This window comes from Aythya marila (genome assembly GCF_965140915.1).
Source record: "Aythya marila genome assembly, chromosome: 4".
NCBI classification, from domain to species: Eukaryota; Metazoa; Chordata; class Aves; order Anseriformes; family Anatidae; genus Aythya; species Aythya marila.
In genome coordinates, this window is record NC_139045.1 from 4532291 (window position 1) to 4546804 (window position 14514).

Sequence of the window (14514 nt, forward strand, 5' to 3'; positions counted from 1 at the left end):
AGGGGAAAAGAGGGGAGGGGGCTTCCCCGCCCCGGGGAGCCCGCAGGCAGGTGGGGAGCGGGGGGGGGGGCGAGCAACAAGTCCGGCGGCCCTGGGAGGGAGAGAGAGAGGGAAGAAGGAGGGGGAGAGGGAGGAAGAGGAGCAGCGGGGGGGGGCTTCCCTCCCGCCCCAAACCCCTCTGACAAGTGGCCCGGCGGCCGCAGAGCGCTCCCAGCACCGGGCGGGCGGCAGCCGCGGGGGCTCGACCCGCTCCGGAGCCTGCGACCCCCGCCGCTGCTCGGGGGGCTGCGGGGGGAGCCCCCTCCGAGTGCGACAGCCAGCTGTCCGCCCGTTTTTTGTGGTTTTCTTTTTTTTTATTTCTATTTTTTTTTTCGCCTTGATTCTTGCCGTCCCGCCTTCCCGTTATTTCGTTTCCCCGCCGTTTATTACCATCACCATCACCGTCGTCGTCGTTCTTATCCTTATTTTCGTGTTCTTGCCGCTGTTTGCAAACTACTCGCCTCCATGGGGGGCGGAGGGAAGGAAATAAAAGCTGCCGCAGCTGAAGGGTGCGAAAGCATGCGGGGGAAGAGCCGGGGAGCCGCAGGACGGGATGGCAGCGAGCGGCCGGGCTGCTCCGGGGAGCGCTGCCCGCGGCCGTGCGGCTCGGGGCTGGCCGCCCTCCTCTCGGCGCTGGCGGCCGCATCCTGCCTCTACCTGGGGGTGCGGACCAGCGACCTCCAGGCCAGGCTGGAGGCCATCGAGGGAGCCCGAGGGGGGTCGTCGGCCGCCGCCGCTCCGCTCCCGCCGCTGCCCGGCTTTTCCCTGGAGCAGCTGAACGCGATGATGCAGGAGAAAGTGGAGCGGCTCCTCGCCCAGGTGTGTGGGACGGGACGGGACGGGTACGAGGCGGGGGATGCTCCGGGAGGGGGTGCTGAGAGCCCCTGTGGGGTCAGGGGAGGCCGGTGGGGCAGCTCCGCGGGTGGCCAGGGGAGTGGGAGAGCGAAAGGGATGGGGTGAGGATGGGGGACAGCAGTGATGGGGGGCTTGGGGAGGTGACCATTGAGGTGTTGGGGGTGATCATTGAGGTTGGGAGAGTTGGGTGGTGACCATTGATGGGAGATCAGGGGGCTCACAGGGTGGCCATCACGCTGGAAAGCCCCGAGGGTGTTCTTCCTGTGAGTCCCTGTGCTTATCCCCTGTGTTTGTAATAAAAACGCAATAAAAAAGTACGGGGGTGCTTGCGAGGGGGTGGTGGAGGTGGGAGAGAGCTGGTGGGTTTCTTGCAGCAGTTGTAGGGGTGGAGGGGTCAGGGATGGAGGCTGGGTCGAGTCCGAGTGAAGGAGCCCCAGCTGGTTGTGCAGCCTGTGAGCGAGTTGTAAGTCGCAGTTTGCAGGCACGCGGGTCTGCAAGGCTTGGCCAAGCCCGCAGTGTCCCCTCACACTGCTTCTCTCACCCACAGAAGTCCTACGAGCACTTGGCAAAAATACGAGTCGCGAGAGAAGTGCCTCCAGAATGCAGCTGCCCACCAGGTAACAGGCACAGCCTGCAAACCTCTCCCCTCGCAGGCTCGTAATCCTGGGGGTTTGCATCCCGCGTGTTTCAGATACACTTAAGTCAGGTCAAGGGGATGTTGCTTAAGTCAGCACCTACGCATTGGGTGGGAAAGGTGTGAAGCCCAGAACTGTATTGCGTTTCCATTGTGGCACTGGGTAGGATAAACGTGAGTTAAAAATCTAGCGCCAGGTTGGAAGATGCCGAGCAATAACTTATGAAGAAGTTAACAATCCACCGTAGCAAGAAGAAATACACCCGATCTTAAACGGGGTAGTACTGAATCAAGGCATTGAGTGCTCGGTTTAGGAAGTCAAACAAAAATTCCTAGTGAAAATTTATAACAAGGATTAAAATAAGCAGAGAATGCATTGCAAGTCAGCAGCGAGTACATACAAGAGCTTTTTCAGTGGTGCCTTGTTTTCCTGGAGCAGCAGATTAAAGCAGTTCCCCTTGGAAGGAATGGCAGGTTTCACACCGAGGATTCAGATCTGCATTTGTTTATGCCACTGGTGATGTTGCTTGACTTTGAAAATGGGGATTTCCAATATCGGGATCAGTTGTTTGTGTACACACAGTGATGTTGTCTGTGTTTTTGGTGATGCTTTTTGACAGTCTGACCATCAACATTGTGCTAGATTTATAAACGTCTGATGACATGTACCCAAGTTCAAACAGCATCTTAAAAGCAAAGAAAATGATGGTAATGTTTCACGGGGTGATGTAGGAATTCCAGCGTCCTCTGTGTGATGAAGCACAATGCACACGCAGTGTGTTTTATGTACCCTCACATCCCGTATGGAGAAAAGAGCACGTTACCTTTACAGGTAGAGTAGCAACAATCAGCAAGAGCTGAGCTGCTGGTAATGTTTGCCAGTAGAACTATGCACTTAAGTAAGGCTCTCTTTTGGTTAGGGGTGTAAACCCTGCCAAGCTTGTTGGTCAGAAGGAGCTACTGAACTTCATTGTGCAGTATTTTATGTACAATGTGCAGTATCACAGTGTTATGCTGATATTACAACTGAGCACAGAATTTCTTACTGGCTGCTATAGGAGTTACTGTGGCTAGTATGAAAAGAATAATGCACACGACAGACTATTGTAAAGGAACGTATAGATTTGCTCAGCTCTTGGCTAGTTTTGATAAGAAACTTTGGTTTACTGCTGTACTATATATATGTATATTTACCTCCTTTAAGACTGACGTGAGTGTAGGGTGTTGATTTTATTTTTCTGTTGCTTAACTGCAATAATTACAGGGTTGAAGCTTGTGCATTAAAAATGGGGATTGCTCATCGCGTTGTATGCAGAGATGTACTCTGTGAGGCCAAAATGCTGCTGAATCTGATTCCAAGCAGTCTCGCTTTGTTCTCCTTGTTTAGATCCGTTTGTTATGTTTTCACTTACTGTTTTCAGACTAAAGGTCAGTACCTACTGTTTCACAGTTGTGTTATATGGTGCTTTACTTCCCCACTACCACTAGAGCTCCACATTATACCAATTTTTACCTGTCCTTTATTATTAAGAAGTATGTTTTATCAAATAGATGTTCATCAGCAGAATATCTTCCACGTGCATTGTAGAAATACTCAGGTAGAAGTCAGAATAAAGTGAGCTGGGAAATATCTTCAAGGACGTAAGATTCATAAGATAAGAAAACTTCTATGAACAGTTTTCTTTTATTTATTTATTTTTTCCACAGAGGAGGCTGGCTGTTATGGGGATTAGAGATGTGATACAGAGCTTTTCACCCCTGGGTAGCTATTTCAGTTTGGAAGCAAGTTTTATAGTGACTGGAAGGTATCGCCATGCGATAGCCTCATTTTGGACAGCTTAAAATGCGTTGATGCTCTCGTGCTTGTTGCCAGTGGACAGGTGTCTACATCAAAATGGCACCATCCTGGGAGCCGTGTCTGAGAGAAGAAGAGCAGAGCGGCCCCATCACCAGGGTACTGGGCTTTCCTGATGGCAGGTATTAGGCAGAGCAGGAGAGGACAGAGCAAATAAATTGTTGTTCCTTCATTTGGTTCAGTTTGTTGGGCTTGCTTTTAGGCTGGACACGATGTGCTTTTATTTTTATCCCTAATGCTGCTGTTACAAATCTGGATGGCTATGTTCAGAAAGGCATTTGGTTTAATAGGAAAAGAATCATGGAAACTCTCCTTTTTTTTTTTTTTTTTTTTTCTGTTGTCTGCTATTTGCAATGCCAAAGAGTAAATTACCTCTCTGCTTCACCACATAGCTCCATTTTTGGTGCTTTATTCTGCTCAGATAGTGTATTTCTTGTCTGGGTTTACATAATAATACAATATATGTCTGTTAGAGATGGCTTTGGAAAGCCTTCATGGTCCACAGGGAATTCTTGAATGATCCCTATGCTGTAAGAAAAAGGCTGCTGCCACATGGCTACCAAAGAAGTTTCCATCATTCTGTTCTCTAAAGAGGAAAAAAAGACTATTTAAAAATAAGTTCCTTTGCTCTCTACAAAAAGAAGAGAGGGAAGTTTGGGTTGTAGGTGGAAGGGTGAGAATGTGGTCTCTGATTTAGGGTTAAAATTATGCAACTGATGTAGATCTCAGTAGCTTGAGACGCTCAGCCCCTCATGGCTCTCCATGGTAGGAACTGCATGTTCAAAGGAAACTGGGTTTGAGTGGCTTGGATGCTGAAGGCAGCCAGATTCACAGCTGCTTATAACTTGCAAAGCTATCCACATGTAGCTCCCTCTAACTCCACAGTAGTCTTCAACATTGTCTAGACTGCAGAGGAGTTACATTTCTCAGATTTTAAAAACTTGGTTTTCACTAAGTGAGTTTTCTAACTATTGTTTGTTTTCTTTTACAAGCCACACAATGTAAGGAAATGTTGAGTTTTGATTTTAATTCTGTAGGACTAAAACCAGATACCAAAGATTTTGTAAATATTTTTAAATGACAATAGCAGGCATTCTTTCTCTTAAAGCAGAGTAATAAAGTTTGAAATGTAAATGCATGCTGACATTCCTCTTAAATTACCTCAGCTCTAACAAGAGTGCTGCAGTCACTGCTGGCAGCTAGTCCTCCGCACATAGGACTAGGGGTGAACTGAGTGGCTAAAATAACTTTAAGCTTAAACCTGGGAAACAAAGGAAAATGAATATATTATTAATTATTTTAATTTAATGTTTCCCAACCACAACTGATGAACAGAAAAGTAGGTGTGTAGGTAACTATTTCATATGTTTGAATCTTTAGATGGCTTCAGTGGCACAACCAGCTGTTACAAGGCACGGTGCTGGATACTTACTGCCAAGTGCCAGGATTTGTACTGTTGTGGAAGGAGTAACGCTTGCAGATGACACAGGGCTACTCCTGATGCAGTGGAGTTACAGGAAATTAACTCTTAGTAGATTTAGACTCCTTTCTTCCAAACAGTACTCAAGTGCACACACAGCTTCTGTTGAAGCCTATGGGTCCGAAGCACATGCTCGCGTGTCTTGGTGGATTGAGTCTTTCTGTGCCATACAGGTCAAGTCCTTTGAACTTGTGCTCGTGTGCCACAATGTCTCACTCCATAAGCAGCCTTCAGTGAGCTCACGTGTGTGGTATGGTGAGGTTGGCAGGTGTAGGAGTGAAGTCTGTTGGTGCAGAAGGCTCAGGCTTGGTAAGTGGTAAAGCGAGCAGTTAATTGTGTGGTTCAGTAAGTAAGCTTCTGTTAATTTCACTGAAATTGAGCTTTAGGACTGGGTGACCATTGCTTAAGAAAAAACATGATTTGGCCTATAACATTTTGAGAAAGCCTGTGAAAGAATGAAAGGAAGACTTTTATCCATAAATATTACATTAATGTTTTCAGAAGTGTTAAACTAATTTCTCTTTTCCTTTCCTGTCTCTCTCTCTCTTTTTTTTTTTTTATTTTAAGAGGATTATTTTTTTTTTGTTGCTTCTGAGGAAAAAATGTTACAATAAAGTCCCCCCCTGCCCCACTTTGCTTTTTTTTTTTTTTTTTTTTTTTTTAAAGCAAGCTATTATATAAATAGGAGTGCCTATATGCCATACATCTCTTTAATTGTGCATTGGTTGCATAACATGATAGATAGTCTTTAACTGCTGTGACACGCTATGTACTCAGTATAGCTTGCACATGAAGAAAAAACTGCAGTCATTATTTTATTTCTTCCACAGAGCACAAGCTGAACTTCACTGAGGGGTACTTGGCAAAGTTGACTACTTTTCTTTTTTAACTTGTAATTTATTTTTGTTTTTCTTCTTTGCTACAGACAATGTTTACATTCCTTTGCTCTTTCTCTGGTATTTTCCCCCATCAAGAAATCTGTGTTTATTTTCCCATTGTGTTCAAATACCTGTTGCTCCAAACCTTTTCCAGACATGGACACTGTCATTGTTCTTTCCTAGCCAGCTGTTTTGTGCTGTTATGGCAATCATGTCATTCTGATTCTCCATCTCAGTCTTAAAAAGCCTTGTGTTTTGGCATTTGATGTACCTTCTCCTTCACTGTGCAATTTGCTTTGATTTGGTTATAAAGCTTGTTTCAGTCTAGTTGGGTGTATATAGACTTGGTTTATATCAGATCATCATCAGATGAAACACCATAAGCCCAGTTTTTTCATACCAGTTGGAATACCAGTTGGTCTTCCTCCAGTTACAATAAATCTAGTAGGAAAACTGTGTTCTACAGTGATAGTTCTCCAAGATGATGTGTATGCTGTATGTATTTTGGTAGCAGCATGGATGGCAAAAATGAATTCATTTTCTTAGCATCCGAATTTGCTTTTGTCCTTCTAAGCACCTTCTAAGATTTGTTCTGACATGTGGTGGAGATAGATGAACAGACTATACAATTTAGGCGCTCTTTGTTATTTCCCTGTGTTCCAGAAAGACTGTTTCCTGGAGCATTTTGATTAGTGAGGCTGAGAGAATGGAGGAGAAATCAATTTGGGGGATTAAAAGAATCCAGAAATTATTATCAGCAGGGTATTACTTTTGTTTGTTACAATTACAGGGAAGTATTTTTTAAGACCAGAGAGGTAAAGAAAAGGGGAGCTGACTTAAATGTTTACTGGCAGAGAGACCCAAAAGAAAATACAGATAGATATAGAAAGTATCCAAAGTGTTTTCCCCTGTTACTTAAAATTCCTGTGTGCGCTACCCATACCTAGCTGCCAGCACTAATTTCTGCCATGTCTGTATCATCTATTTGCTGAATGCAGTGCTCAGCTTTAATTTTGTAATTCTTCTGACAGGGCTTTGAGCTCTTCTTTCATACCTTCACTGGTTTGATATTTTTCATTTCAATTCCTAGATAAAGATGTTTACTGATGTGCAGCAGCATGCAACCTTCCGGGTAGTCTGTCTTGTTTGGATGACTGATTAGAGATACTGTTTTTTCCCTTTCAGAACAGATAAAATATATTTTATTGGCCAAGATATGACCTTTTAATTCTGTTGCCTGTGGGTGAGGAGGTAGGGTGTGCAGCATGATGAATGAAACGTGATGTGGCTCAAAGCAGAACTGATCAACAGCAAACTGCACCAGATTTCTCTTCTGTAACGTTACTGATGTCAATGGCATTTAGCAAAAGTTGATTTGATCACAGAAGTGTTATTAACAAAACATTTTTGTCTTGAGTTAATATTGATTGAGCTAGCAGACATTGTCAAGTGAGGTGTATTTAAAGGAAAAAAAAAACGATTATTTGTCTGCATTAATTATTCTTTAATGCTTGTATTTGACTTTTGCAAACCTTTTGCTTATAATTTCATTCCACATGGCAGCTGTCCATCTTGAAGAACTGCTCAAGAGTCAAAGCAGTTCAACTACAGTGGATCTTGCAGTTTGAGAAGTGACTGTTAAAAACACTTTAGGAGCATTAGTGTTTTTTTTGGTGTGTGTGTGTTTTCTTAAATTGTCAGTGCTTGTATCTATAAACTAAGAGTCTTTAGAGCTTGGATAACTGAGTTCAATTCAACAGTACTTATGTTGTTTCTTCACACTCACCTTCAGCCCTTTCTGTTAAGGTTAGCAGGCTGTTTAGAATGTGTTGTTACGAAGATGGATCACTGCACCTGCATTACAGTGCTCATCTTCCTTCTCAATACTTCCTGAATTTACTGGCTGCAGCCTACCTGTCTTTTTTTTTCTTAGCACTGTAAAAATCAGCTAGCTATCAAGCTGACAGAATCTGTCTTTACAGGGCCTTTTAGGCTACCAGAATCATAATTAACCTATTCAATGGTACCAACCCTGTGAAACCATCGATCTCATTTTAACACATGCAGAACTTGACTCACGTTGCCTCTTCAGGAAGGTTACTGTACACAGAACAGTTTTCCCTTTCATTGTTTCACTTGATTACACTGCCAGATTTCCTAAAATTCAGCCACAGAAAGGAAATCTGTCTGCTTACTGAATTATTAAGAAGATGTAAGAGGGTGTAGAGTAATACAGTTTGGAAGAAGCACTCATCCCCCTGTATGACTGAAGTGGAAGCTTGCAGCTGGATAATACACACAATAGTGAACACAGTGCTGCAGGCTTGCTTTTTCAAGGCTTGTGGTCTGTCATGCTTGTACGGCTTAGACTTACAGTAGAGCAAAGCCTGAGAGCAGTGCCAGCTTAAGTTCGTGTGCTCATCTCTTCATGAGATTAAGTAGAAAGAAGCTGTTTGTGAGGGCTCAATAAAAATAGAATGTCAGAACAAATTTTCAAAACTGAGTGCCAAACATGCACGTGCAAGGTTGCTGTTTATTTTTATGTAAATAGCAGCTATTTTTCCTCTCTGTAGACTGGAAAATCTTTAGAAATACTGGTTTGGATATTATGTTTTATTCATGCTTCTGTACTCTATAGCATGGAAGTACCAAAATGTCTTTTTGTACTCTACAAATGTATGTAGGCAGTCATTGTCAGGTATTTCCTTCCACATGGTTCACAACTGCTGTTTCCAGTCAGTCGTGGCTGGATCCAAGTTGTTGGATCTGCCTCAGTTTCATGATTAAATGCAGCAGCCTCATGTAAATGTTCTCATCAGTTTAAAAATGTGCTGCTCAGTAAATTAGTAAATGTGTGGTACAAGAAGTTGCTGGTGCATAGATGTGCCTGAGCTGAAAAAACATGCTGGTAAAATATCTCCATAGGTTGCCTAGTTATAGTGCTCATGACTCAAGTTAGGAAGTGCTTTCTTAGTGGGCAGGCTACAGTTTTCTTATTTGTGAAGTAAATCACTTGTCTTATCCTTTGTGTTCATGAAAAAACCTGATCCTTGTGTGCTCCTTAAAACAGCCTTTTATGTATCTTAGAAGACAGTCTTGTCTGTGATGCTCACTATAAAAGTGTTCTTTCCTGCTCCTCCCCTGCCCTTATGTCTTTCCTTACATATTAAAAGCCATTTTCATTTACATGTGCAGCCAAAGGTTTATAGGGACAGACATTTACTTGCAGCTGTAAATATTGTATGCATGTTTGGCAGGAGTTGTTTCTTGTGCTTTGAAAGCTTTGAAACAAATGATGATGCGTCATAAGCTTTTTGAAGAAATACAAAATTATTATACACCCTTGTAAATCCTTTTCTTAGAGATATATTCTTATGATTATCAAAGAAATGATGGTAGTCTTCTGTAGGGCAAAGAAACAACAAATGGAATGAACATGTAATAATAGAGATGATAGAACTATAGTTCTTGCTTTTACTTCTAGAATGCTCTGAAAAATAATACAATGATTTCAGAGACTTCTGCAAAAATATGCTCAACAAAAAAGCAATGTTTAAGCAACAATAATTTTTCCTTCCCTGTCTTAAAAACTGAGCAGGAAGTTGTCAAGGATGAATAAGGTTTAGTTTTCTTTGAAGTGTGTACATGAGGAATAGATGAAGGTCTATTAAAATCATTGCATTTAGTTTTAAATAGTCTGTTAGCTATTTATTATCTTAGTTTTGTATGTTTGTGAAACTTATCTTGCAATTATTTTGTGTTGGGCAAGTGCCTTAGAAAAATTCTCTAATGACTTGTTAAGTATTTAGGATTTTATTTATTTATTTTTAGAAATACATTTAAGGAATTTTGTTTCATATGTTTACCTTTGCTAATATGTCTTGTTTGGGTTCACAATGGAGAGTGGGTCACATGTTCTCGGAGAATCTGAAAAGGAGGCCATAAAGGGAATAACGATGGACTTGATTCCATCTAAATAGCTTCCCCTACCCTTTCCTGGTTCTTTACAAGTCCAGCTGGAGGAGTGCAGAGGAGAGGAAGAAGGGGATCAAACAATATTTCTCTCTGATCTTTGATCCTCAGTGAAGCATGCCGTACTGCATAATGCAGCAGTCTGGCATTTTGGTACTTCCAAATGCTGTACGTTGGACACGAGGTAGGCTGCCCCCCGAGTCACAGTGACATAGCACAGAATATAGCTCACTTAATGTAACTGGAGGAAGAATGGAACATCTTGACCTTGCAGGGAAAACCTACGTGAAACCAGGTGGCTGATCCACTGGTTTCCGCTGACCGAAATAGCTGGCTCGTGCCATTTCCTCGTACTACCTCAGTCCACTGGTATCTGGAAGGTGTTTCCTATGAGCATCAGAGGTTTGTGGGAGGAAAGTATTTTATTTTCTGTTCCTAGTTCCACAACAAACAGTATCAGTAAGCTTATGAGCTTGCCTCTTTCTACTCTTCTGAAGAGTTTTAGTATTCGTTGGAGCAAGCGGCTGTATAGTAAGAGCTGTAAATATCACGGGAGGAAGACTGTTAAAAAAAAAAAAAAAAGTGTCAAGACCTTTTCTGCTCTGACACTTGCTACTTACCCTGTCTTAACATAAATCCATTTACTTTAAAAATACTCAATGGGAAGATAATGACCCTAGCAGCACAGAGGAAAAAGTATCATACCACATATATGTTAAAAGTTTAGATTATAAATGGGATTCCTTCCATTTGTATAAGCACATTTGTAGTCTGTTGTCTTTAAGATTATGGTGGAAAACTGCTATTTAGAAAGATCTCTCTTCTAAAACAGTGGGGAGTGGGTTGGAGGGAAGAGTTTTGAAACCAGAAAAAATGTGCTGAAAATCAGAGACCAAAATCTTTACATCAGAGGTGTGGCAGAGATTGCAGTGGTTTTATATATGCATATCTAAAGGCGGAATGGCACCCTGTAATTTGAAGGACACCAAGCTCTTACCTCTAGAAAGATATTTCTGTGATTTAAGATCATGTACTGTCTGCAAACAAGAACATAGTTGTCTTCAGACTACCTAGCTTGTGCTGGTAGTACTAGTTGTGTTGCTAGGTTTCTTGTATACCAGACATAAGTTGCTTATATACCAGATGATGGTAGGATTTTAATGGAGGGCTGCAGTGCTAAAAGTCAAAGCTTATGCGTCTTAAGTTGAGGAGGTATTTCCTTTAGCTGGCAGCTCTAATAATCTCTTTTAAGAATATGAGATCCAGTTGCTTGAAGGCACCTCTCTTCCTCCTCTCCACCCCATGCCCATTCCTTCTGAGTAAGCTCTTGTTCTGATGTCCTTGGTGTTATTAAAGCAAAGCCTTGATACCTGAGCATAGGGATATGGCCACTGAGGATTAAAAGTCTGTGGATTAATATTCTCATCTAGAATTCATGTCTAGATAATGCTGAATGGCATCACTATAAAAATATTTTAATGTGTTGACTGTCTCTGTGCTGTCAACTCTTCTGCTGCTGTTTATCAAATGCTCGTTTAATGTGTGCATCTCTACTGCTGTACTGCTGGGTGCTGCCAGCTGAAAGGATGACAAATGCTGGGAACTGTTGCTTCAGCTTGACATTGAGGTGATTAATATAATGTTGATTTAGTGCCCTTCAGCTCCGAGACACGATAGCTGTCTCAAACTTTAGTAAAAATACTTTGAATCCTAATTTGATCCTTATACCAAGAGATGTACTCTGTGCAGAGGTACTCAAACATATACCAACACGTGGTTTCTGGTAAGGTGGTCCTTTTGGCAATGCTGAGCTTGAGCCCTGTGCTTGTCTTTGCTCTCTGTCCTGGTGGGGTCCTTGGCAATCATTTGCATACATTAACGTGGAGCTGGGGATCGGCTTTGTGGCACCCGTAGATGAAAGCAACAGTAGTACAGCAATGGATCAAGGTATTTGCTGTAGCTATATACATGTGTTTATGGAGAAGTCATAGTTAAGCAAGGAACATCTTGTGTACGTTTTCCAGATAGTATGCGCACAGAATACTGATGAATCAGAGAGGCTGAAAGACAAAGTGGCGTGGCATCAGTTTAAAATGAACTAGTGCTTAGACAGCCATTGTCAATACTTACTTAGAGTTGGCATCTTTGTCATGATGACAGCCATGTTTGTAGAAGGCTGGCAATGTTTTTGCATGTGAAGATGGAGTGTTTTTCCAACGCAGCAAGCATGTAAGTGCACTGTGTTTCTTTAGTGTATGGAGACTAATCTTAGCGAAGAGAGATTAGTAGTGAAGTCTGACAGTTGTGGATTTATTTCACTGTAGGACAGCTTTGCATAATTCCTTAGTTTAAATTCCAGGCTGAGCCATATCTTGATGTGCAGGAGGAAGACTTTCTTTTGGCACCTTCAGTTAAGAGGCAGTGCATAATCTGTTATCGTGGCCAGCTAAAAAGAAGCACCAACTTTGAAAAGTGAACCACCAGCAATGAGTGAAAAATATAAGATGGCTGAAATCCTCACCTTTTTTTCCTTGGAACAGTTTTGCTGCTACAAGGTGGTCTGTTCTTGTATTCTGAACAATCCCAGTCCATTCTAGGATAGTACGAAATTAGTGTTCACTATGTATATTATAATAACTGGAACACTCTGGAAAAAATTGAATGCGCCATGTTTAATGGATTACAGCAGACAACTAAGCAACAGCCCTGTGTTGTGACTATTCTTTTATAGGGCTGTAAAGGCAGGGTAGAATGTGTTCATACTTGAGTTCTTCTGCATGCAAGATAGCATTGATGCAAATGTTGTGTACATTAATCAAAGCATCCTGAAGACTTGCATGTACATAGTATTCATTATTACAAATAAAGTTACTGCCTTGAGGAGCAGAAGTTTTGTTCTCAAAATGCATTTCTCTCTTCTTGATCTTGGTAATGACCATGCTCCTTTTTGATTACTGAGACAGAACATAATCAATAGAATCTGATGTTCATTTTCTGAGGATACTTGCATGAGATCCTGTGTAGCGCGCTCTGGTGGTTTCACACTGATGGCCATCTGAACTCCACCTTGATGCAAACTCCACTCCAACTTGATGCAAATGCATCAATTTGAAATGATGCAACCTTCTGTGAGTTTTTTTTTTTTTTTTTTTTTTATTACTTTAGTTAGTTTGTTTTTAAAAACAACCTAAACCAGAAGAACCTCCATGTTTGAAGAGGTGGCCAATGCCAGCTCAGATAATTTGCTCAGGGACGGAAGCAGCTTCTTGTGCTACCAGAGTTTCTAATGCCCAAATGTGACTTTATTTTTTAACTGGTGGTATGTGAAAATAGTCTTTACCTGTAGTTCTGACTGAATAGTCATACCCAATATATGCAGATGCATTAATTCATATGAACAGTCCCACAGATTTCAACTGAAATCAGTAGCTACTTTGGAGTCAGATCTGAGCACGCCCACCCACCACTTTAGATCCTTGTGCATACTTGTTTATATGTGCAGCCATTATCATTGACTTCAGCTTTGATTTATAGTTCTTTCCCATCGTATAAATGCTATTTTTATTCATTTACCATTTATTCTTTCAATTCTTTGAGTAAGAACATTATTTATGTTTGTACTTATAAGAATACTAAATTAGTTTCGTGATGTTGTGAGAGTTCTGGTCCCTTTGGGGACAGCCTGTACAATATTAAAAAAAATAATAAAGGTATTTTTGTGTGAGAATTACATAGTCTCACATTTCAGTTCATAGTTCACAGACCCTATGAGTATTGTACTGGAGACTGCTGATTATAAGTGATTAGATCCAATTACCAGAAATTGAACAGAAGTGTTCAAAATAACAGTTTTGAGGTATAGAAATAGACCAGTATGCATAGATGGACCTTCTTCATTTTCTTCACCAATGTGACTGAATCTTGCATATTGCATGTGTTTTTTACGTAAATAGACTTCTCATGCTTACACAAGAGGCGTTCCTTCTGTTTAGCTCAGACTCCTGTTTTAATGTTGGTAGCTAGCTCTCTCATTCCCTGCTTTCCTGATGCTATGCTTGAAAAGTCACTATTTGCTGAACCCAAATGTTCCCTTCATTATTTAACAAGCTGTGCTTCACAAATTTCTTTGCCTGCAGTGGTATAAAAATGTTTCACGTGTAGGTCTCTGTTTGGGCTGTCAAAATCTGGAATAAGTGTGTTAGCGGAGGGCAGAACACCTTGCTCTGTTGTTAAGACACATCCATTCCGGGAAGATAATCCACTTGTCTGTGACTGAGATGTGAGGAGGAATGCACCATAGTCAGAGACAAGTGGTCTGCCTTTTTTCAATGAGGAGTCTTACAGGATAGCCTAATGAAGAATTAAGGATTGACACAATTCTTCAGAGGAAAAATAGTAAAACAGACTGAACATTTTTCTGAAGCTTTTTCTCCACATCTGGGAAAGGCTAGGTCAGGGTGGGTTTGGGGATTTTGGTATTCTACTGGTAGGCTCTGATTGCTTGCTCAGTCTGAGCAGGGGCTGACAGAAGGGTACATTGAAGTGTAAACTACTGAAAGGGCGTCTCAAAGCTTAGCAAACATGATGATGATGTCAAGAGAAAAAGGTGATGTGCCTGTGGGATGTCTTCTACTGAAGTGCAATTTGTAGACGTTGTGTACTCATCCGAGATGTCCAGATTTCATGTCTTAAGGGGCAGGTTGGCTGACGAATTGAACAATAGCACAAGGTGGGATAAGTGCCCCTGATATTTCTGAGCTGTTTTGTAGGTAGTGAGTATAGGCAAGTGCTCATTGCAAAC

The 14514-nt window shown here is 41.7% G+C and overlaps 1 protein-coding gene across 1 annotated transcript in view; it reads left to right on the top strand.

Moving 5' to 3' along the window:
- Positions 1 to 504: 504 nt before the first annotated feature.
- COL25A1 (collagen type XXV alpha 1 chain) overlaps positions 505 to 14514 on the top strand; it is a gene marked incomplete at both ends in the record, with an annotated part of 298501 nt that continues 284491 nt past the window's right edge. The window contains 2 exons of the mRNA XM_082758470.1: positions 505 to 858; positions 1442 to 1511. Coding sequence (XP_082614596.1) covers positions 505 to 858; positions 1442 to 1511 — 424 coding nt within the window. The remainder of the gene's footprint in view (positions 859 to 1441; positions 1512 to 14514) is intronic.